Here is a 25,136-nt window from a genome sequence, read left to right as displayed (position 1 = left end):
TCTGGCCTTGTAGCCACTTACAGCCGGCTTCATCACGGCCGCAATTGTAGCACTAAACCAGGGCGCCACCAGAATGTCGTCTGCTCTGAACGGACCGTTACGCATGCGCAGACGACTAAGCGCAGACCCCCAAACTCTGATTGGCTGGTGGCACAGCAGCGACCACAACAGACGACACCGGCGGCGGTTGTTTGTTTGCTGTGTGCGGCCGTGCGGCCGCCTCCTAACAGCGGTAACTGTCTCTCTTCCCCTAGCGAGCAGCCGCAGCAGATATTGCTGATGCTGTTGTCGTTGTTGTTGTGTAGAAGCGTAGTTCTTGTTTGCTGCTTTTGCCATTTCAGGGACGAATAAAGCTAGCTAGTACTACTGTGAGTGCTTGACTATTAGTCCAAGTTCGCGAGTTGTGTCACACCTTTAGCTATCTGGCTCGGTGAAGGTGGGAGCCACTACTTGATAGAGGGGAAATTATTTTCTTTATCGTCGTCGAGACGGTGGCGACCTGTGGCGGTGCGTATCCTAGTGGTAATAGTGAGCGAACGAGCTGTTGTTTGTTGTTCATGGTTCGTCCAGCTGCTGCTGCTGATGTTACTGGCAGTCTGACCTGCTGTTTTTTTTTATGTTGACGACGAAGCCTATGCTGTTGTACTTAGTCGACCTGCGTTTCTTCCCGTTTGTGCTGATAGGTGGCCGTCAAGTCTGTTCCTGTCATAAGCTGTTCGCAGCTTGATCTATGCCTTCTAGCGTTGATTTTGTTGCGGTGGATCGGCGACACGTTAAGTTGATTAGAGAAGAACTCGCTGGACAGCTATGACAGTTATGACTAACAAGCAAATGCTGAGTCGACATTCTATGCAACGAGTTGCTAATAAAAGCACAACATTCAGTGGAGCATATAGTGGCTTTAGCACTGACTCTACGGAAAATTTATAAGTGGGTACGGCGGTTTCGGTGCGGTCGGCATTCGCACAGTCTGAAATAGAGACAGTCAGACCGACGTACATAGGGTCAGCCCGCCAACCTCGTTGTCCCTTTACGTTTTGACGAATGGCACTTCGCAGCATAGCAACAAAGACTCCTCCACCTGTTTTTGTATTGGAAATCCCACAGACACCGAAAAAGCGGCCTGGCGGTGCAGTTCACCAGAGTCAGCATCAGCCTCCAAACCCGAAAAGTGTCAGTGTAGTTATCACAAAAATGACAGCAGATAGTATCGAACCCAACAGCAGCGGAGATGGGATGAACCTACAGAGAGACGGTGCTGATACTGCAAGTATGACTCCTACAGCTGCTGCCTGTGATAGTGACGTGAGTAGCCCACATCGGCAACAACAACCTTATGTACAGCACAACATTGACCGGTATTTTACACCACAGCCGGTGTCCCCGACGCTCCCAAACCAATCGTTACCAGCCCAGACGTTGCCACAGCAGACACAATCCTTCCAGTCCGATCAGTTGGTATTAAACCCGCCTGTAGATAGCAAAGATAGCAACCACAGCGTGAGTGAATATGAGAGCAGCGTCAGCGGTAGCAACAATAACAACGACCACAAACCACAAAAAGAGAATGTACCTAATACAACGACGCTGCTGCCATCGTCGAAAAACGGTCAACAGCGGAGCAGCGGAGGCAACAGCAGGCAGAATTCGACGGCACGCAAGGGGACCAGCAGCCGGCCGACGGCCCGTCGCAACACAGGTAAATCTCAAACGACCCGCACTCAACGGAAACAGCCGTCAGGACAGAAATCATCACAACAAAAGCTGACCTCCGACGTTGACGGCGGTGTAGTGAAGACGCAAAGTAACAACGACAACCAGGATGAAGACAAGGATGTAAAACGCATCACCGATTTTTTCCAACTTCGGCGAAGTCATCGGAGAACGAAGGGCGAGATGATCAAGTGTAAACAGATGCTTATGGAGGAAAAGGTGCTACATGCTGATGAAACAGGATTCCAGATTGTTAAGTTTGAGGATAAAGGGCGAGGTGTTATATCGAACGCCAATCTGAAAGCTGGTGATTTCGTTCTCGAGTATGCAGGCGATCTCATTGATTTAAAAGAAGCACGACGTCGTGAAGAATTGTAAGTATGCAATAATTATCTTACATTTAGCTTACAATTAACAGTAATTATGATAACTTGTTTGTATTATATTTGTTTTTGCATATAAAAATATTTTCATACATTTTTTCTGTGCAGTTGACTGTGCAAGTGCTTTAAACTTCCTACAGGATAGTGAGGATGCACGTGCACACTACTAAGTTTTTATGGGTTTTTCATAAAAAGCAAAACTTTCCTTACGCTCATATCGGAGTTGTTTTTCAGCGGTGTCATTATACAAATCAGATTGAGTATTGTTCTATCACCTACGTTAATGGGCGCTATGAACGGTTTTAGACATGCAACTTTATCGTATTTCTAATTGCTTGTATCGTCCACGCTCATCTGTAGCCCTTGCCAGACCAGAAAAATAGTTCGGTTCATATTCACCTTTAAACATGCTTTTATTTTTATATATGATGCTAATGGTTTGAACGATCGTTAGCTCGCCTTGCGGCCCCAAATATCTAAACTGAACGTTTTTTTTCAAATAGACATTTCGTGCGAAAAATTGACGCTATCTTTGAAGCGTGCCCACCGGAAGTTACTTGAATTAGCTACTTGTTGACATCGTTTCTAAAGCGTGTTGCATCTAAATTCTACCCATGGGCTAGTGTGAGTCAATCACTAAAGCTCCCCGTCATTTAAAACGGCGACGTTTCGTCCAACACACTGACCTATTGACACGAGTCAATCACGAAAGCCATGATGTATAGCCCCACAATTGAAGTGAGCTGATAGTATGACTCAGATCCTATGATTTGTTGGCCTAATACACATTATTTCATTTATGAAATAAATTAAAGAAACCGAGATAGTAATGGGCTGTTTTCTCCTTGATTGCAGGTATGTACGGGACGCAGCTGTGGGGTGCTATATGTACTATTTTCAACATGAGAATACGAACCACTGTATCGATGCTACCCTTGAGAGTGACCGCCTTGGTCGACTGATCAATCATTCAATTCGGAGCGCGAATCTAAAGACAAAATCTGTTACAATCGGTGGTATCCCGCGGCTAATATTTGTCGCTAAGCGAGATATTATCGCCGGTGAAGAACTTCTTTATGACTACGGTGACCGTAGTAAAACGTCGCTTCAAAGCCATCCTTGGTTGAAAAATTAAATTTCCAAAACTAACACCAAACTGTTTCATCACGTTTGCATTAGCCTTTGAGCCTGCCCATACGTGGCGAACGTCGTTGGATTTAGTAAAGTAAGCAAGCTTTACAATCCGAACGTTAATGCATACGTCTCGCTTCAAGATGATACGACGACCGTACGGCAACACGACGTCAGCCTTCGTTTGACTTAAAGAGACAGCTTGTTTTTCAAGAAATTCGTGCGATGTACACGATACATGTTTACTATCTGCTGTTACCGAGATACTTGGTTGGTGGCGGAGCGTGCCTCATCGCTTCGATGTCAAAGTGCCAGTATCTTCACTTTGAAATGGTTTCAAATGTGTCAAATCATAGATTACTAAACGAGCACAATCCCCGTCAAACCCACCGAACATAATGTATTCACACGACGAGAATAGACACAACACATTATTCAGAACATAGAATGCTTTATCAATTCGACGAGATTAATTTATTAGATTTTAATCACATACGTGTTAACGACGAATTTGTTAGCTGTACAAAGGGTTCTTCTACCTATCTATAGTCGCTTTGCAGAAAAAAAAAAACGCGGAGTAAGTACGCTACGCCGACGGGCATGAAAGACGCGGCGCCACTCGTTCTTATATCTTGCGTTTTCTCTTGCGTTTTTTACAACCTAATGAGCAACCTGCGAATGTACATATCGCGCTACCCACGCCACGGCAAAAGAGTGGTGAAGTTGACAATAAAATAAAAGAGATAAGTCTATTATAGCAATTACAAGTAAGTGTATCTTGAATAAGCCATTGCAGCGTGTTCATACGATGCCAGCAGGCAAACAGTTTGTACATAAGTTTGTAGCACATGCCTATATATATACGACCATTACAGCAAGATATAATAGCAACAATAATGTTTAATATTAATGATGAAGATAAAGGGTATTAATGATTTCATGGAATACGAATAGCTGGTAGCTTCAACGGCAACGGACGACGTATTGTACAGAAGAGGCTGCCGTTCGTCACCTGCTTTACGCCGCATACCAGTTCAACGTAACCGTTGTATAGAAACAAACTGATAAAAATATCATGAAACAGGAACAAATAAAACGATATCTGAATGACCCATACATTGGGTTTTATTCTGTACATTTGGCTGTCAGTAACCGTTTATGGCTTGATCTTCATTTCGACAAAATGATAGAAGCTCAAAGGATTAAGACATCGCCTAATCAGATTTTTGGTCATCTATTACACACCAGCTGTTGATTTTTAAGTAGATGCAAGTGGTTTACGGGTATATCGCAGTGTTTGTGCCGGCTTGGTTTCATGAAGTAGAAACCTGAAATTGTAAACGACAGCGCTTTCCCTAAAATTTACAAAGAGTTACAAAAGCTCTCTATAAATTATTAGATCCTTCGAAAACACTCTGCCTTATGTAAATAAATGAAATATGATCTTATGAAAGTTTGTCACTTTGTAAGTAGCGATTGTTTAAGTTACAGAATCTACTGGGATACGGTCCTCGCCCAGTGATCCCACACAATATCATTACGTAGAAAATAAAGGACGAGAAACAATAATGGTAGAAGCACAAATCATGTGTGCATAAGGGAATATTTGTGAGCTTCTGCGAAATTCCTATTAAAAACCGCATGGCAACTAGGGGGGAAAACTACATTCTAACCGCCCTTATGCTCATGCCTACTTTGCATATATTTCAGGTAGCATTGGATTTGAAATTATGCCGTAACGATTGCGGAAAGCGCTGACAACACTCAAAAAAAAAGAGGTAGAAAAATACGTTTTAGGAACATAATGACCAGATTGTTAATCTTTGGATCTTAATGTATCATATTTCTATCAATGATCATTATTGCCATGCAGAACATGACGACTTGGGAAAAAGACAACCTGTTTTCTCTTATTGAAAGCGTACTATCCTAATTTGTAGCTGCAAGACGCAGTTTAAATTTTCGTTGTTTCTTTCGGCACCTTTACATCTTTCGACCCTGATATTTTCACCATCAGGGTCATCCCTTTAATGTGAGATGTTTATTCCGAACCATATATGCCTGTGTATGATAGGCATACCTGCGAGAGGACTATAAAAGGTAACGCAGGAGAAGAAGACAAATGTTGAGGGGCATATAATTGTACCCGAAGAAATTTTTGGGGGCAACTTACCTTCGCTAATATAGCATATTAGAACTGATAGTCGTAAGATGTATGCTATTCTGTTTTTGCTTTGTCGTATTTCGCTATTTTTCTCTTCTATTCTACGAAATTTTGACTTTAAAAGTCAACCAAGTCCAGATTCTTTTTCTCTTGTGATGTTTTTTTACACAATATAAAAGTAGGCTATGTGAGCGCCCACTTTCGCATCGGGCAGTTGCCACTACTCAGGTACAATATTTGCGTGACGCTGCTGAATAATTATGATTGACCGAAGTAGCTCGCTTGGTTTGCCATGATTGGGGACAAAGAATCGATATGAATAAATGTTTGACACTATAAAACACTGTCGAAATTAGAAATGTTCGCGTATACTCTATGATCTTCAGACGAAAGCCGCGACAGTCGCGGCAGTAACAACAATCCGGACACGTTTGGACGTGCAATTTGTTTCTGCAATTCCTGTTGTTGTTGTTGTTGCCTTATGAAATTGTAGAAGTGAGAAAGGTAGAGTATGGAAAGAGTATCGAGACTGAGCGCGAACAAACATCGAAGTCAGGTATATGTGTAATAACAATGTAGTCTTAGAAGAAGGGGAGGACGACGAAGAGAGACATATTCTGTTACTGTATATCGGTGGACAGATCGAAAAAAGGAAGACAAACCAAAAAATCGACTTGGTCTATTCTAGTGTTGTTGCTGTTTTTTGACAGCGGACGAGGGTCGAATCCGAGATGAAACGAGACGATGGTGTGTTTACCTGACTCTCAGAGGAGTTCGGTCGTGTTCGTGTTTTTCTTAGAAACGGCGTACGTTTTTTTCATTGCATCTTTGTACTAATTATATTCTCATTTCTGCGGCTGATGATAACGCCGATTTTCGTAGTTGCGGCAAGGGCTATACCCAGCGTGGCTACGTTCGTTCGCGCACTTTAAATGTTTAGTCAAAGATTAAACTGCTGTTGCTGATTTTGTTACAGTCGCTGTCGACCTTGTCGCGGTGGTCGTTGTCGATTTAAGCTATAGAGGTGAGTGTTGCAACAGTTGCATGACAATCGCAAATAGGATTTCGTGCAAGTGATGGCGCACAGCAACAGCAGGAAGCAGAGAAAAACACACAGGCCAACTACCACTTGGTTTGCGCGCTTGTCCAGTTGGAGCTAGACTTAACCGATCTGCTGCTACGGGGCTGGCCGGTCGGCCGGCAGGTACATAAGCAGACGACATAGCAAAAGTTACGGCAACCTCGCTGACGACACGGGGAGGCGTAAGTAACTATAAACGCTGCGGATTATCGCTAGAGAGAATCGAACAGCCAACCAGTCCTTTATACGCCGTTTTGATGTTTGTTTGGGAGCAGCAAGAGCCTAATAGTTGTAGCAGAAGATACTGGAGATTACTGCTGTTGCCGTTGCCAATTGAGCTTGATCTTAAATGGGAAGAGGAAGTAGGAAAAACGAAACATTTCAGCAGGACACAATTAAAATACCAGTGAAACTTTATATATAAGGATACGAAAACAGCATAATTTTATGTTGCCGTAGCGATTGATGATGACGATGGCCTCGATAGTAACGTTACTGCGGTCGCTGCTTTTCGTTGTTGTTCCGCACCGAATCGACCCGTGACGGGTCTGTCTGTGTGTTCTTTAGCACAGCGTTGTTATTACTGGACTAAAAGGATGGCGGCTGTACTCGCATGAAAGTAATCATTGCTATAGAATTGTAACGTTAAAGTAATCCAACAATGCATGGTCCTGCGTGGCGTTCTGAGACTAATTGTTATATCAACTTTGGCTGCTGTTGCTGGTCCTGTTATTAATGTGCCAGTGGTGGGCGACCCGAAATAAACTAATCCTTTGTACTATTACTACTTATATACGTACAGTTTCTCGGCGCACTGACCGGACATCAATGAAACATCAATAGCAGCAGGGGTCGATTTCTGAAAGAGAACTGGAAGCCGAGCAAACCGCAGGCAGCAACAGACAGCCAGCGACAACCAGGCTAACACTACGGTTATCGCTCGCTGACTGAGCGCCTGCCGCGTGATGACGTTCGTTCCGGTCAGGCAGACTGCAATGACGATGGCGACCATGATGGCTAAGTATCATAGTGGAGGTCGAGTTGAAAAGACGCCGTAGCTACATGTAAGCGGCGGCTGAAAAGCTGCCAGAAACCTGATTGCCGCTACGATAACGAGAGACTGACTGCTAGTGGAAAACAGATGAGCTGAACTGCGATGATACAGGGTGTGATAACCGTGGTGAGAGTCACCACGGTGACGACAAAAATGATCATTATCAATGAGGTTTCTCACCTCTGTGACGGCCACATAGTTATTTACTTATTTACTCGTGGGAGTAAGACGACGCGGGAGTATAAACAGAGAGAAACGAACCGGGTCGGAGAGAATCGAAGTGATTAAAAAATAAAGTTTCCCGTAATGGCCAAGCTCAACGTTGTAGCTCTTTGCTTTATATTCTCAGCTCAATGAAAAACGTGTGTCCGTTTCGGTCTGCTGTGAAATACTAAGGATACTGTCATTATAACTATGATCTATATGACTGCCGTTAATACATAATAGCATAATTGTTACCACCGAATTGGTCAACGACTGTTAAAGATTTCGCGTTTTTTTCATGCATTGGCTTTGACGAGTTAGCATTGCGGAGAAGATCTTACGAGCGAAGTTGATTACTGTTATTCTAATCGCTTGTGACAGTTACCGTTTTGTTCCCATACTTTTGCCATCGTTGACTCTGACGAGCTATGGAGAAATTCGGTGCTTTCTGAATGCCTCTCGAGGAGCGAGAATGGCCGAAGTGGGCAGTAAAGTTGATAAAATAGGCAGAAAGATAATTCTTTAGCAACTACGTTTGCCGGCAAGATCCTTATCTAACTATTGTTATTCAATTGTCCAACGCTAAATAGTCTTCTCTAAACCTATCCTCGTCTCTCGCTATATTCGTGTCTTGCCGTCTTTTCAGTATTTTACTTTTATTATCATCTTCCAGAAGCAAAAACGATACTCAAATTCGACAACGGTGACGACAACAATGGCAAAACGCAACGAAATCGACTCGAGTGAGAAAGCAAAGGAGATTAGACTCTGACGCAGAAAAGATTAGCGCAAATATTAGGAACTCATCCATTAACTGATGTCCGAGGTTAGCTATCGGTATAACGACAATGTCATTGGATTGGTGAATCATCCGGTCAGTTGTTTGGGTCTGCTGCTGTCCATCGATCGCTTTGCTGATAGCATTTATCTGCTAGTGTCTTACGCTAAAGACAGTCGTCTATGGAAGCTACGAATTAAGCAGCGAGCAACGAGGCAATGGCAAGAGATGTACACCGGCAACACTACGTAGTAACCACGACATCTGACTGTTGCTCGTTGTTCTCTCTATCGACTCATCTTAATTTGTATGGGTGCTTGTGAGTGCATGTCTTCATCTGCCTGTCGTTCGATCGGTGTATACCTCGATTCACTCATTGGTCGCCCTTTTCTGCCATTGATGCAGATTCTGCTCGATAACCGTAACTGCAGAACTGCTCAACTGCCCACTGCTGCAATTGCAGCTAATTCCAGAAACACTGTTGCATAAGCGGCATTCATAGCAATTTCTGAGCAACGCGCCGGTGCGCGTTTTTGCTATTACTTTTATTGCCGTTGTTGTTGCTGCTGGGATCGCTCACCACTGCCATACTTGATACTGCTGATACTTTGCGCATGGACAGCTGTTGCTGATTCTGATGGCGCTCCTTTTCGCCGTCGTCGCCACCGTCAATGGAGCGCCAATGGGTGAGCAGAAGGAGACAGAGCCAAAAGAACACAGCAAACAACATTGCAACAAAGGAATGAAGGCATGTAAAGAAAAAAAAAAAGAAAACAGAGACACAGACATCGACGCAAATCGAGATGCGAAGAGCCACTAAGAGAGAGTTACCGAATGGCTGTAAGTTCGTTTACTCGATGACGATAGCAGCTAGATTGGGCAAAGGCAGTACGCCGCCCGCGACGCCTAGCTAAGACAGACAAACAAATGGAGAAGTTCGTCGGTAAGCAACCGTTACATTAGTGGCTGTATTGGCCATGAAATAACAAATTATAGTATCTCTCCCTTAGGGACGAGAACAAAAACATATCGATCGTAGGATAAAGTTTTAAAGCACACCGTAGTATTCGCCAGGGTAGATGGCTGTAACGACATGGAGGGGCTCTAGCAGACGACAAGAAAGACGCTGATCGTGCTTAATAATAATAATTACTTTAAAATTCTGCAAAAGCTAAATCGGAAAGAAGACGCGCCATTCAGCATGTTAGAAACAGTGAGCCAATATGCCAAATTTAAATTTTAATGCAGTGTGCTATGATGCTAGCCTGATCCGCATAGATCAGTTATCAACATAAGGAGATTTCTTATTGAATTAAGGCTCTATATAGTTCAGCACCAATGGAACACGAAAGTAACTTGAAAGTTTTGAAGTGAGTTTAGACAGTCAGCATTGATTACAGTGCGAACTTTTTTCAGCCAAAGCTTTTTTATACACGAGGAGCTATTAAATGATGCCGATTTTTGTTGTATGTTGCATTTTTGTTTATCGATAAGACATAACCGCAGCTTACGTACACATCAAGTCACAGCAGTGACACATGCATCGGCAGTTACTCATGTGTTTCGAAGCACTGCCCGTGTTGTCATGGATCGATTCACATCATTTAAAAACATTCCAGCTATAAACGATTTTGTGGTAATTGCATGCTGGCTAATTTAAAGCCAACATCGTTAGGTAGCAAATACTTTACAGTTCCGCGTGTATTCCCACCAGCTTATCGTCTGTGTTTTAGTCCCGCCATCCGTATGGCTCGCGTCTTGTCCGTTCCGACAAGCGTGAACACAAGATCTAGAAGCCAATAAAACTATGTTTTTTTTTTTAAAAAGAAACACCGACTGATTTGATTTTTTTAGTGAAGACCATGCTCTTCTTATTTGAATACCTTAAAAAGTGAAATTATTCGCTAACAGCCCAGCTAACCTTGAAGTGGTCAGTAAATATGCTATCTACACTAGTCATCGAAATAGTTTAAACAGAGAGTTCCTTAGAATGCCTGGTGCATCTACTATCCGCCATAAGATATGGAATCCGGCATTATGGCCAATCAAAAATTCCGCTAAGTATACTGGCTGATTGGGTCAATAGTCTAGAAATTATGCGAGTATTGTAATGGAAAGATTCAACAGGTAGATCAACAGTTTACTCAATGGAACGCGAAAGGAAATGTAACGTTGATTAAGAGAGAAACTTAGTTATTTTGTTAGGTTATTGCATAAGTAATGCTTATTTCGTCAGTTATCTTCTTTGTTGCTTGTGTTGCTTATGGTTCGTAATCGTATTTCATTAAAATCAGAGACTTCCTGAAACGATCCGTCTCAGATGCGGCGTACCCAACCAGATCTTTTATGGCTGACAATGCCACTCAGACGAGGCGTACGAGCTTTATGGCTTAAATGGCTTCTTCAGCCCATAGAATGCACTCCACTCGAATTTGCTTTGCTCGCTTTCTAACTTTGGCCGATCTACCGTACAGTGTTGTTTCACGAATCGAAGTATGGCTAAACACTGGGGATTGCAGTACGGTACTAGTAAGCCCTTAGTCGTTTAGTGCTCCCTCTGTTTTTCTCCATGAGGCAAAAAGCATAGTTTTTCTTCTAGCTGCAGCCAGGTGGGTTGCAGGGGCAAAGCGCTCCATTACGCGCTTGCTTTGCGAGCTGGTAACCCGCAAAAGATTCTGCCATCATCGAAGCTATGTATCTGCATGCTTTTTCCTGGTATGAGAAAAGGTAAAGTGATACTTCTTTCGCTTGTTTTAATCTATGCTCGTAGTACAAGCATATAGGTATATATAAGTACAATAGGACAAGGCAGTCAGTTCCAAGAATATCTACGTATCCGTACATTATGCTTTACTATCTCGCCTTACCCGCTCAAGGTGTTACAGCTAGGTCGGCATAATTGCGTCACAAATATACATATATATATATCCCGAGAGAAACCTTCCCGCTTGCAATCCGCTTTCCCGTCGTGTCATATACCTGCCATTATGTAGTTTCGAGCTGACTCGAGCTTTCAAAATAGCCAGAAGAGATTGTGCTGAACTGCATACTTCATTGGGAGCATCGCTTGGCGTGGGTCAGCCAGCAGCGTAATATACGTTACAGGTACCGGTAAGTGCAGTGTGTGGGGCGTCCTTTGCCCGGAGGGAAAAAGTCGGAAGGATGGGTTAACGCTGTAATGGTCTTTGAAGGCCAAGCAAATGCTTATGTTTTCGTTCATAGGAACCTTTCGTTTATGATGAGTACTGTGACAACCACTACAACCGGCAGCAGCTCAGATTACGCTTTCGGGGGAAACAGGAGTACGTTTCGGGGGAAAGCTTGGCACCGGCTCGTTTTCCGGTTCAGCTCTGCTATCTGAAGTGTATCATTTAGTAGACATATTGAGTAGCCAAGGATGTCGCGAGCGGTGTTGCACAGCAAAAGGTAGCGGAGAGTTGGGAGAAGCTTTTTTATTCTTACAATTGAGCTCAGGTTTCTGTCGTCTCCATAAAAGGCCATAAAGCCTGCACCGCGGTAAGGGTCTTTTCCGCCATGTTTCGTTACGCGACTCGATTGCAGGCGAGGGCTGCACGCCATTGATGAGGTGAGGGTGTGTAATAGCCTTCTTATGAGCTTCTGAAGGAACTGACACCCAAGCCATGCCAATGGGGACTAGAGTATTATGCAGGATTAAGTTATGTGTTGTGCTTGCTGGCTATAAGGTGGGAGAACTCATAAAGGGTCTACAGCAAGTACTACGCGTGCCGTCAGTACGATTGACGCCGTTACCTACTAGGTTCTGTGCATCTATCTCTGATATTCGTTTCCGATAGGACTACACTATATAGTTTTGATTGTAAACTTGCTTTTTTTGGTGTGTTTGCTTACCGCACTGAACGTAGCGAAAGATGAAGTGAATCAATGGGCTTAATAGGAAGGTTGCGTATTGACTGCGTATCACAGTCGTAAGTCTTCAAACATTTTAGTTGCTACACGCTTTGGCAACCTGTGTTATTCTTAAATAAAACCACAATGCGAACATACAAGAATCAGTGTCGAGATATTGCTTCTCGTGCGTACCAATGCTATGATTATCATTATCGGCATACTGACAACTTGTATGTGTTGGGTACGAGGTTTAAAGGAAAAAGGAAAACCACAAGTGTACTCATTAGAGATTTGCAGTCTCAAAGAAAAACACCCCAAATAGTTCTCCCTTTATCCCAAATATAAGATTTTTTTTTCAAATATCTTTTCAATGAAAGGACTATTTGCAGTTCAGAACAGCTACAGCCGTCCATTGAGGCACTGTGCAGACCATGTCTCGCTACGATTTTACAAACTTGGCGCTTGGTAAACGGTACAGGTGCAGTGGTTACAGGATATGCTTCATTTTCTGATACGGTAATATGGCATTATAGAGCAGAGGTCACAGGGGATTCAAGTGCGAGATTATTAAAGTGCAGCAAAATAAACATTTACTAGGCACTTAAGATACTCAATAATCGAGCTCTCACCGGCTAACAAGTTGAATATTCGTAAGTGGGGTCTTTAGGGGGAAATACCAAACGCATTACTATTACGTATGCTTGGGATGTGCTTAAATTGCATTGCCCAGTCAACACTAATACATTGACAGGATCTATTCCACTCTCGTTGCAGCATATACAGGCGTTTGTCGGATACGCATTGTTGTGCTCCGAGTGCTGGCGTTAAGTGTGTCAGCTCCTATGGAAAAAGAAGAGAAGCAATTTCAGTATTGATGCACGCTCTGCATCATAAGTGAAGACTGCAGTTGGCTAACACGTCTATTATTTAGCGCACGCTCGTTAGTATCAGGTGGCGCCGAATCATAATAGAGACCCTCGTGTGAGGCAAATACACGCTTCAGTCACTAATATCTCACCGTTAGAAAAACGCTAGCTAATCCGAGAAAAAAATGTAATCATAATGTGTTTTCTCTTTATAGCATATTTGAGATGTAACGTATATATGTTGTTTTCATTTTCATTTCCAGGTGCGTATACGATGCCATCTCTTGATCGCGACCTACTCTACAATTTGTTGTTATCCTACGGAATATCATAATCAGTATGATAAGGTGTTCTATGACCTCATTTAATAAAGAGAGCACTAAGATCGGCAGGGTTATAGGCTAATCGTCATTTTTCGCTTTATTACACTGTAGTGCCTGACCGGCCTATCCGTTACCGATTCGTAAAGTTTTTTTTTTGGCATTTCTAAGCGACGCCGTTAAATTTGCTTCTGAAAAATGCCTTTCCATACAATTACAAAATCGATTATCATCAATCCCTATATTAATCAATCCAGTGTTTTCGCAGTCTGATGATTACGCAGGCTCCTCCACCTTTTCTTATATACAAAATAAAGTGTAAACATATTAGTCAGTAATCTTTATCACAATCCGCATTAATAGAAAGTCAACAGAGCGCATTGAACAGCTCTGGAAATAAAAGCGTCGTAGCTGGTAAGCCGAAATTATAAAGCACTAGTTCGTGAAGTCAATTATCATGGACATGTGTATATATATATATATATATATAGATTTTTCACTGTAACATAATAATAGCTTCAAACAGTACGTATAACACCGCCCTTTTCATAGACGTCACCAAGACCTGATTGAGTTTCGCAGCAATTCTTTTCCCTTATTCCTTGCAAAAAATCTCCCTGGACTAGAATATGTTATGTCTGTAGATGCGCGGGTACATTATTTATTACACAAAATACACCCAATATATTAATATTGAAAGCCTTTATTTAAGTGTCATAATAAAAAGTAAATAAAAAAAAATAAGGTTTTGCTAAGGGTTGGCATTTTCAAGCTGAACCTTTCTCTCTATAGATGAAAAACAGTCTCGGCTCAATGGTATCCCCATAATGGTACTTACGGACGGCATGACAAACCGTCATGGCAGATTTACGTTAAGCGAATCCAAGTGTACGAAACTAAGATTTTTTTGAAGGTAAAGTAGCTTTCATTTGTTTGCTTTTGGTTTCAAACGGAAGAAGATTTTATGAAATACGCTTTCATTACATGAATTAGTAACCATATGACCGGCTCTTGTGATAGGAGTTGTCCACGAACGTGATTCGTTCAGTTACCGTGAACCACTCTATGCTGAAACAAACTTCAGTCGTCGAACTTCGGACCGCCAGCAAAGTCATGGCGTCCTGCGCTTGCTATATAAGCTTTTCATTTAATCAAACAAATTAAGGCTCGGCTAAGAATAAGGGCTCGATAAGGTGAAACAGTTCGTATCTATATGAAGTTGCTCGATATCAGTGCACCACATTTTAAGGAATGCAGTAATAGCGCGTAGAACAACAGCTCAGCTAGTACCTTTAGCATAATGAATAAGTTCTACGTACCATTCGATGCGCGTACAATTCGGAACTGATTCATAATATTGAAGAGTTGCTGAAGACTAGCGGCCGACCAGCATCACTTTCAGGTAGTACATAGTAAATGAAAGGCGAATACTACGAGAGGTACATCATTTATACGCAGACCTATTGAAGAAAATCTATATAGGCCCTATAAGAGTCTCCTAGTGGCCTTCGAAGCAATATTAAAAGATGATTTTGAGCATTTGTTTTGGGAAAGAATAGTTCAGGGTGAAGAATGCCATCTGAGTCACACATATATATTAAGTCTAAGTAAAATATAAAATGTGACGCAACTTTTCGAACTTTTAACAGCTTAGTTCTTTTACTTTCAATCGAAAAGGGCATCATTATTATCTATGACATTTTGCCATTTGGAAAATGACTTATTTTTCCCGCTGCTGTAGAGGTTTAAAATGCGTAAGTTTGTGAAATCTTGAACGGCCAATTTCGCCGTGTTGTTACAGTTTAAATAATTTTCCTATTAAATTGTAAACATATTGACAAAGATGGTTATCTGTGGTAGCAATGTTTGCTGCGTATAGTGAATGACAGAGAGCCTTCAATTATGACCGTTGCATTTTTTTCCACCATGAATCTTGCGGTGTTCGTTCGAGCGTTGTCGTATAGTACGAGTGGCCTATTTCTAACCTTGTTTACGAATTTTGGCTGTTAAATACGAAGTTTTTCATCACGTTTTTCAACTGCTGACACTACATCTCAGCCATAATCGATGAACCAGAACTCATGAAGCTGTGCTGGATAATACTTATATTAGACCATTAAACAAACACCATAAACTTAATTTGAAGTTGCACATTTGCTTTAGGATGATGTCCCGTCAACTCAGTTGAATCCACATTAATGAAACCGTTGTGATTTTCGTAGAGAATTAATTCGCCGTCACAATTCGGTGCAAAAGTTAGCTCCTGTCGTAACATAAGAACAAAAAAAAAGAAGCAAGCGTTCTTCAGTTCCTATTTTTGATTCTTTCTCAGTTCATGTGGCAGCCATTTGTTTAATTTTTCTACCTTACCACTTCAATTACTATAAAAGGCGAAAAGGGGGGTATTTTTGTGTACATCAAACCTATGCTAAAACTCGTGCATTTTGGGACGGATCAGTGACCACCAGAGTATTAAATTCTTACCTCTGCAGGGTGTCTTTCACAGGAGTAATTTTTGAGTTCAAAATTTCCTTGCTGTCCTTTTTCGATCCGGAGTATTCTAGATAGTAGAATCTTCACTGAGACTTCACAAGGTTTTGGGGTTTTTTTCCGTTATAGTTGCAATATGGAACTCATATATGCAAACCACTCGAATGTCTTAATTTTTCGTGACCCTCTACGAATGACCTAAGCGAGTAAATCTGACTGAGGGTTCTCAGATTTTTAATAGCACTTGTGCATCTCGAATGCAGAACAAAAGAAATATAAGAATAATATTTGCCACGTTTCAAACTGAACGAGCGAATGCTCATGCTATTACATTTGCCTACTGCGATTAGGCTTATTGCAGAAGTAAATGCTGCAAGATGAGTTAAGGGAAAAGGCCGAGTGTAATTAGAAGTGACAGTGAAAGAGAGCAGAAACAGTTGTTTTTCCGTTCACCCAAATCCGTTTTGGGGGCAGGCCTTATTCGTTCCCGTATCTCGTGTGGTAACAGTTAAAATTGCTCAACACGACCTGTCGCCTGTATACAAGAAGTGCAATTGTGATTCTGGCTGTTGTGGGCTCTAACGTAGAAAGTTCTGTTATTTTCACTGCACAGTAAAGCTCTTCTGCCGCATGGCGGTCGTAGAACTCATGGCGCTTGTTCTTCGGAAGCAGCCGAACGGACCCGAAAACATGACCTGACTTAATTCTATTCTACATACGAATCGTAATTCTGTTCTAAAGATGCTGTAGGTAGTTTATCTTCTAGTTGACCTCTTCCAGTCTCTATCTATTAATAAACATAGAGAGCATAAGATACGTTGGATACCTTATGTGATGATTGCCATAGAAGAGCGTACTATGATCTTGTAGTTTTGGTGACTAATTTGGGGGTAATGCATGTTCTTGCAGGCGATAGGCGGAATAAATTCCATCGCTCGTTAATGATAAAAAGAGGGTACGTTGCATATATATATATATATATATATATATATATATATATCGATCTGCAGTGTTGTTTTGCTGTTTGCGTAATATGACCGTGTATCGTAGTCCTATTATTATTGGATATGGAATAATGCGTGTTAGCGAGGCTGGGCATTGTAATTACAGTCGGTGCAAAGTAAGAGTAGCTATACCTCTCAAGGATTGGGGGCACTTGAAGCAAGATCCATTTGAGTTATGGTCACCTCGTTCATTGATCTGTTATACTTTTGTGATGATGGCCTAATACTGATAACGTTCATTTGCTAAATACTGGCCGTGGAGCAATCTAATTCGGTCGGCTTTTCAAGACAATTGCACAGGGCGTGGATCACTGGGCAAAGAAAGTTCCATTGGCGAGAGGCACAACTCATCGTATTATTATAACACTATTTACAAAAAAAAAAATGAGTGACCAATAAGTTTAGCTATTCGGAACAGTGCGATGATCAATCTTCAATAGATTAATTTTCGACAGATATATTGTGAACATATATAACACACATATAATGAACGACTTGGGAAGTCAAACTATTCTCAACCCCGTAGCCGCCCACACTCACACAACGTCTCGTTTAAATAGTCTTGCTCCTTTTTAATGATCCTATGCTCTTCAGCAGCACGAACGTAATCCTCGACACTTCACTGGCACGTATCAGTGGGTAATTCTCAGTCCAAGGCGCTATCACACATGCAGCGAATGGATTAGTATTACTTTCATTATCAATACAGATGCGCTAGTATAGATAACAGACCGTCTAGGCACAGCTCAGAACGTGTACGCAAAAATCACAAGATATGTTGAAGCCGACTGACACAGTATCAGTACGTATTCTAAAATTATGAATTATCCGAAAGTATTTGCCAATAATCATAGCGACTTAATATTGAATATTTAATTGTTCGCGTTTCGCCTAAGTATCACTTATTGTTTTAGAACCTGAGCTAACATTGAGGCGTACGTTATTTTTGCTGCGGATACTGTTATCGTCACCACCTCTACGATTACTAAAGCTATCTACTAACAATAGGAATATAGGGTACCCAAAAAAATTGCATAACGGGTCATAACTTTTCGACTCTTTCCATTTTAGAACTGAAAATTAAGTTTTGAATGAAGAAAATTTGTTTTAAACTGCTATTGCAGGTCTGAAAGCGTAGCACAAGTACAAAGGTAATAGAGCAAGCAGTTTCAGGCAAATTCACCTAAGCGACTGCAATTAGTGGGATAAAGAAAATAAGTTTGAAACAGAAAAAGCTGTTTATAGACGACTGGCCGGACGACTGAGAATATCAACGAGCACTTGTCAATCAAAAAAGTGTACAAGAGAGTCATCGGAAAGCATCCCCAAAGCCTGTAGGATAATCAGGCCATAAAGTAACAGTGTAGCACGGCATTCAAATCAGACCATTCTTTTTGACAGTATACTGACTGGAATTTATATTCAACGGAACGGAGTACCCGCACTATTTTGCTATAAAAGCATCTCTTGATGGGAATATTTTCAACAGACGTATTCGAAGGAAAACTTCCGTGGGCTACCCAGCCCGCTTCTAGGAATCGATGCCAATGGATTGATACCTGAAAGATAAGGTCGAGGCTGGAAAACAGACGATACCAGAAGGTAAAAAAGCTGCAATTGAATGGCAACAATCTGCAGCAACCATATTAAGTGTTTGTTTAAGTTTGTGAATTATCAGCAGTAAGCCAGAAGAAGGGTAATAACGTTAAAAGCTATGTTAGGAAGAGAAATTAGACATTTTAAAATCAATATCGATTAAAATTAATAAATATTGATTATACGTAAATAACAATAAAGCTATAATTAACGCCCCATATGCATATAACGCTTAGTGATGAAGGTTATACTATATGATGATATTCTTAGAGTTGCATTTAGATCAATGACTTTTTTCACGGAAGTAATTAAAACAGGTGATGACAGTTGCACAATGATCTAGTTTTTTATACTTTTTTAAGACTATACATAAGCATTGCTCATGTCAGCTGTAAATCTCAAAGTCTTATCGTGATGTCGCACAAATGGCTTAATCTACGGTAGACGAGGTTGAGCTGCGACTCGTATTAAACATTGCTATCATCCTATATGGAATACGACGTTTGTCTTAGAAGAGGCTCTATATTTTTTAAATATATATATATAATACATTTAGATATATTCATTTAATTGATATTTAACTTCCTATCGGCACGAAATTGGGCTGCATTTACTATCCTTAGTACTAGTTTCCAGTTGTTCGTCAGTATAGCAAAAACGACACGACACCTGAACTTATAAAGACAGAGTCTTGAGAGAGGTCACCTATTTGTTGTAATGTAGTCCAGAGTCTAAAGTTAAGCAGTTCCATGTAACGAGGATGTGTGATTCTTCCGATAGACTGAGATACCCATTAACCTATGGGCCGTTGACGTCACTTATTTACGAACGACTTCAACAATCTTTGCGACGCCGTAACATAGTCCTCATAGTCGTGCTTTCTGTATAACATTGAGGATTTGCCTTCATTAGAAGATCTAGTCGAGGTGGGTCTCACTGAATTCGATACCTGGAACTTCTGCAATGAAACTTCTGTGAAACTATATGCTAACTATATGTAATAATAACCCTTTTCGGATACTACATTTGAATTAGTAAGGCCCGCATATTCATGGCTACTGTGACAACGCACGTGTGCACTGATCAACCAGACCACGGCACGTTCTTACGCAGTAAAGGTATTATCTTGTCGTTCAAGTTTCTTTTCCTTTGTAATTCGCTCATCATCTAGGCATAATAGATGTTTGCTCTGAACCAAAAAAGGTTTATAATTCATTCTTGATACTTCTATATAATGTATAGGTACTCATATTCACTCTAGATAGCTTTTTTTCCCGTGAGCTAACTGCAAAGAAACAGGATAGAATTCACTACGTTAGAGATGATCAGCTCCGAAGTAGTAGAAAAGTAAAGGCGCCGAATGTACTGATACTTCGCTGTTGCATTCAAAGAATAGATTATATTTCGCTGTTAAACACGATTAGGCTGTTAAGCATTAAATTGCTAGGCATTTTAACAGACGAGCGAGGGGATTAGAATGTTTTTGAACCTAAGTATGAAGGTAATGAACATTTTTGTGAATATTCTCGGGTATCTGAACTTCCTTTGAGTCAACACGTTCCTGGTTAGTGTAGTCCGTTTACTCTTATGTAACAATCCTTTCTCGTAAAATGCATATCGCTTGTATATACTCGCCGTTTCAGAGAACTTTGCCGTTCCTCTGATCTAGCTGCTAGAACTTGCACAACCCAAGGATCAAGTAGTTACGCGCAAGTGATTCATCTGCGACTGCTGTGGCAGAAAGGTTACATGAAATCATCCCAGCGTCTAGGATTTGACCCTAGGCGTGGGGGCGATAAAACAAATGTTATTAGGGAATCAGCAGCTGTCTAAAGTTAGCGCGAGGATAATTTTTTCGTGTGCTAAACGCGTCTTGTATACGGTGTTTTAAAATTGACTATATGATATATACAGCAAAGAAGAATGTGAGATAATGTGAGCAGACAAAATGTGAATACTGTGGTGAAGCAAGGCTATAAAAACGACGTTTTATTCCAATTAGTTACCCCTAGAGGCCTTAGTATGTCCCTAGCCGGCCTCAGAAACATTTCGTAGTATAATAAAATCACATCGATGGTATAGGTTCGTATCTTAAGTGTGTCTGAGAGGTGTTTCCTCAGCAATTGAAAACGGTCAACAATACAGGGAAAAAGTACAAATCAAGCAGCTGGCAGCAGTGCACAGTTATCTGTTTCTAAAGTGACTAAAAATAGGTTTACTTATTAAATAATCTTTATCGTTTTGTACAGATGATAACGTATAGCTATTAGCGTATTTTGCCTCTGAATAAGGCGGACATAATTGAACGGCTACAAGCGAAAGAGCCAAAGTATAAGGTATATAGCTTTATGTTACTATGCAAATAGTTAATTAGATTTGCGTGTCGTAACTGTAACAGTCGTAAGCAATGTTTAGATAGTGGAAGTGCATACAAAAGGGAAGTACATATAGTATGAACAATCGTGTTACGGTCGGAATTTACGAATAACTTACAATTGCTACAGTATATTGTCTACATGTTCTCTCGGACAGCGCCACCACAAGAGTGAAATATACTGTTATGGATCGATGAAGATCTTACCAGGTATTACCAGGAAGAAGGTCAGACTCTTCAACTTCTTTTCTATGTAGGTGAGATCTTCCTTTAGTCTCGACCGGGCCTTGCGCAGCAGAACCTAGCTATGATTTAGGTAGCGTTTGATGTTAGCAGAGAATGTTTAGAGGTTCACATAGTTTCCTTCCGAGTTCAGAAGGGTACTACACCGATACCATGTAACGGTCGAAACGATAGGTGAGATGATTTCACAAGAAGTCCGAAGTACGCCATAGTAAAGCCTCTGGTGGATCCCGAAATCTAGCCACTTTATCTTTATTTACCTACCTTTACTTCAAAACCTACTCTAGATACGTACCGCGGCCACGTCTATCGATTACTCGTCCTTGTACTGTTGTAATAGGACAGCGATTGGGCGACCGGCTGATCGGGTCTTCGACAAACAGTTGTAGATTTCTCTGGTGAAAGCTAAAGGCGAGAGAAATCGAACAGAGTGAAAATGCCCCGAAATATATATGCCACAGCGTGTTGGGAACGCGCGTCAAGAGGCAATCTAACAAGCGGTGGGACGAATAAGTAGTTGGATAAGGGCGAAAAAAAAAAAAGAGCAAGAGAGGCGAACGATCAAAGATTTTGTAATCTTTCCCAGTTTGCTTTGCTCTTCCGTGTTTCAAGAGGCATCACGATGGATAGAAAAGCCTAATCCGGGAAAACATGTTGGCGACATTTGAGGTTTGCTCCGAAGCAGAGATCTATATGAGCGAAAAGGAAAACACCAGACAGAGAGAACGGACAGTGAAAAAGATATGGGAACGATGGCTAGCTATTTTGTCTTAGTTGTTTATGACATGTGTGATTAGCTAGGCGTTGTCGGGGATGTACCATTTGCTGGTATAAACAAGAGTGGCAATTATCAATATACTTGGCATACTTCTTTTCAGTTCTCTTTTGAGTTATTTTTTCCAAAGACGCATGCACGACAAAGGCCTGAAACTACATATGACATCTATATATCCATCATTTGCAGGGTAAATGGAAAATTCGCGCAAACAACAGCATTCGTAGCCATGCAAGGTGCTCAATCTGTAATGAAATCCATTGTTTTTATACTACGCACCTAGCGAATAATAACACCTATGCCAGGTTCATTTGTTGCGTCGCTTTTTAACTATCGGTTCGAAAAACCATAAAGGCTGGATTTAAGAGGGTCCATCTTTTTCAACAATGCCTCAACGCAACCTTGCATCGCTCTTTAAATATTGTCCATTTCCACATCTCTTTCTAGGCCGCCCTTCTAGTGCACACCATCACCTTTCTCTAGCTAACCCGTAGGGAAAATAACAATTGGCAACGCTTCCAATTAGCTCTCTGCGATGACCAAGTTCTGTAAAGACCCTCATTAGTTTTGATGATGTCTGAAGGAATCGTTATGAGATAAATCCTTAAGTTATCCCCTTAATGCATAGAAGAATAGTGGCGAGCAGACAAAGAAAAGGCCATGAAAAGCTTTGGGTTCCATGAGCTGTATGATGCAGTGATAACTCGACGCGATCGGGCGTATGACTTCACTTAGGAAATGAGCACACGAAAATATAGCAGCTGCATTTCCATCTAATAATATATGCATGCACATATATAGTATGTTATGCCGACTGAGACAGAGAGCCATTGTTGAGCTTCGTGACCACGTAGAAACCTATAGAATCTGTACTAAATACGTAACTATGCAAGATAGAAAACAGACAAAACTTAAAACTGGCTAAGCCTGAATAGTTTCTGTATTGCTTCGTGCCGATCGCTTGAATAACCTCGAAACAATCTCTTAAAGGAATCGTCGTCACTAACAGTTAGACACGAGGACGTCATTGCGGATTTTACTGAAGAGCCATATTGCAATGCCTCCTATATAGTACATGCATTATTATACATTCGTACATTCATCTATGTTTGCCGTCAAAATCTATGTTTAAGCGACAACAATATAAAAGGCCTCTTATTTGGCGCTGCTTATTTGCCGCCGTCACTAGACTCAGTGTGTGAGCTATTGAAAATATTTATCGATGGCATCGAGCTCAAATAGTCTCCGTTTCTTTCGTCACGCCGGCATCGACGCCAGATGGAACATTATTACAATTTGTACTTCTATTCGTATATTTTCTTCTCATGTCGGACTGCCACTGACCGAAGCCTTAATATACATAAGCTTAACGCGGAATAAGCTGACGTTTAACTTCACAGAAGGTGATCTGTTTCAAGGGCATTCAGTATATATCAGGGCGGCTCTGACCAATTTTACTTGAAAGATCTCACAGTTTGTCTCTTCGTGTCTGCTCAGGGCAAGCGAAAGCATGTGTCGTTTTTTTGAGTTCCACAAACGATGAATGTCCGATTCGCCAAAGTTACTGATATGACCAGTCTGAAGAACTGTATGTTTGTAAATTGGTAGACAAAATCAAGCCCCGAAACTCACTGATATGGTCAACAGCTTTTCCACATCATACAGAAATTCAATAATCTAGATTTGCCATTTTCTACGGCTATTCGCGCTTATTTCAGCGATTTTTTAGGATTAATATTTAATATTTTTGGTTCGAAAAAAACAATGTACTAAATATTCTACTTATAGTACCATTTACGCTCTGGGTAGTGTTCAACGTTATCACTGATAACCGTTCCGTTTACATGTAGGGTATGCGTTCATAATAACAAACAAATTGCACCACTTTTATGATGAGTCTATAAAACGAGGCGTCAAGGGTACAATTCGTCTGCGTCGTCTGCTGGACAGTAAAAATTACGGAATATGATATCCTACATAGACGCAGCTTGTTGAGTTCCTATGCAAATATACTTTTTCCGTACTGCTTGCATTCTCGGCTCATCCGAAGATCATGCAGGACAAATTCTGGTAAGAAAGGTCATGGGATCTGCGTCGTATTTTGGTCGACGACAAGTCATTAAAACGTTAAAGTTAAGAATGGCGGCGAGGATCGTCTGTGGCACCTAACATTGTTCCACGGCATCATTCCATAGCTAATGCTAAGAAGGAACGAAATGGCAAGACGTCTCCAGTGGTGGTAAGCTGTAAGTGTCTTGTAGTACCATTTGAAACGAGTCTCATTCATTTTCAGTTGTTTTCAATACAGAAATTAGAACACACAGGGAGGGAGACTACTTAGGATAATTACATATAGGTTGTAAATATTGATAAAGACTAAACTCACATTCAGTAGAATATAATGTACGTGAAAAACCCTATCCTTGTGGTGCCCAATCCTAATAAAATCCGTAGTACTAAAAGATACCGGCAGTAAATTTTTTAAACCGAAGAAAGTGTTCAGTAGTAAGATTTGCTGAAGTAACAGAAACTATTTGTTAACAACAATTAATGAGTATTATCGTTGTACGTATGCACAAATGAACCGCCAAGCCAAGTTAGTATACATATCGAGAGCCTATTTAGCGGCGATTCACAAATGTGCCACTCTAGGCGCTTTCGGCCTGTCTAAAACTATGTATCGAAAAGATGTGGTAATGAAAGAAGGTGCGCACAACGTATTTTAAAATAGCATGATCTCACTGAACAAACTAAAAGTGCATAAACACGATATCTGACTGAGGACAACAGGTAAAATGGCGATACCAGCCAAATTATGATACGGGACCGGAGGGTAGAAACGAACGATTGAACCCTAAAGTGAGTGTAAGTAAACTTGTACTAAACCAGTAATTGAAAACGTTAATAAGTTTGTGATGCATGGTACCAAGGTACTAAGAATAGATATATTACTATGAATACCAGTTGTACTTGCTACACACAAAATGCCTTAGATGCACGTAAACCGTCTGATCTGCCATAGGCAAGTAGCACGTAACCTTAATAAGACCAGATCGGGAGGAATTACGGTCATCCTAGCTCCAGATAAAG

The 25,136-nt window shown here is 41.1% G+C and overlaps 2 protein-coding genes across 3 annotated transcripts in view; both read left to right on the top strand.

Annotated features, from left to right (window-relative positions):
• Positions 1–25,136, top strand: part of LOC111255285 (neuronal PAS domain-containing protein 2-like) — a 154,062-nt gene that overhangs the window by 79,732 nt on the left and 49,194 nt on the right. The window lies entirely within an intron of this gene.
• Positions 262–4,680, top strand: Set8 (SET domain containing 8). Its single transcript, XM_022817087.2, has 3 exons — positions 262–507; positions 684–2,087; positions 2,952–4,680. The coding sequence occupies exons 2-3, from the start codon at positions 1,045–1,047 to the stop codon at positions 3,229–3,231; spliced, it is 1,323 nt and encodes a 440-aa protein (XP_022672822.1). The 5' UTR covers positions 262–507; positions 684–1,044; the 3' UTR covers positions 3,232–4,680.

Source organism: Varroa destructor, unplaced genomic scaffold (genome assembly GCF_002443255.2).
Source record: "Varroa destructor unplaced genomic scaffold, Vdes_3.0 BEIS01000001.1, whole genome shotgun sequence".
Taxonomy (NCBI): domain Eukaryota; kingdom Metazoa; phylum Arthropoda; class Arachnida; order Mesostigmata; family Varroidae; genus Varroa; species Varroa destructor.
This window is presented reverse-complemented; position numbering and strand designations above follow the sequence as displayed.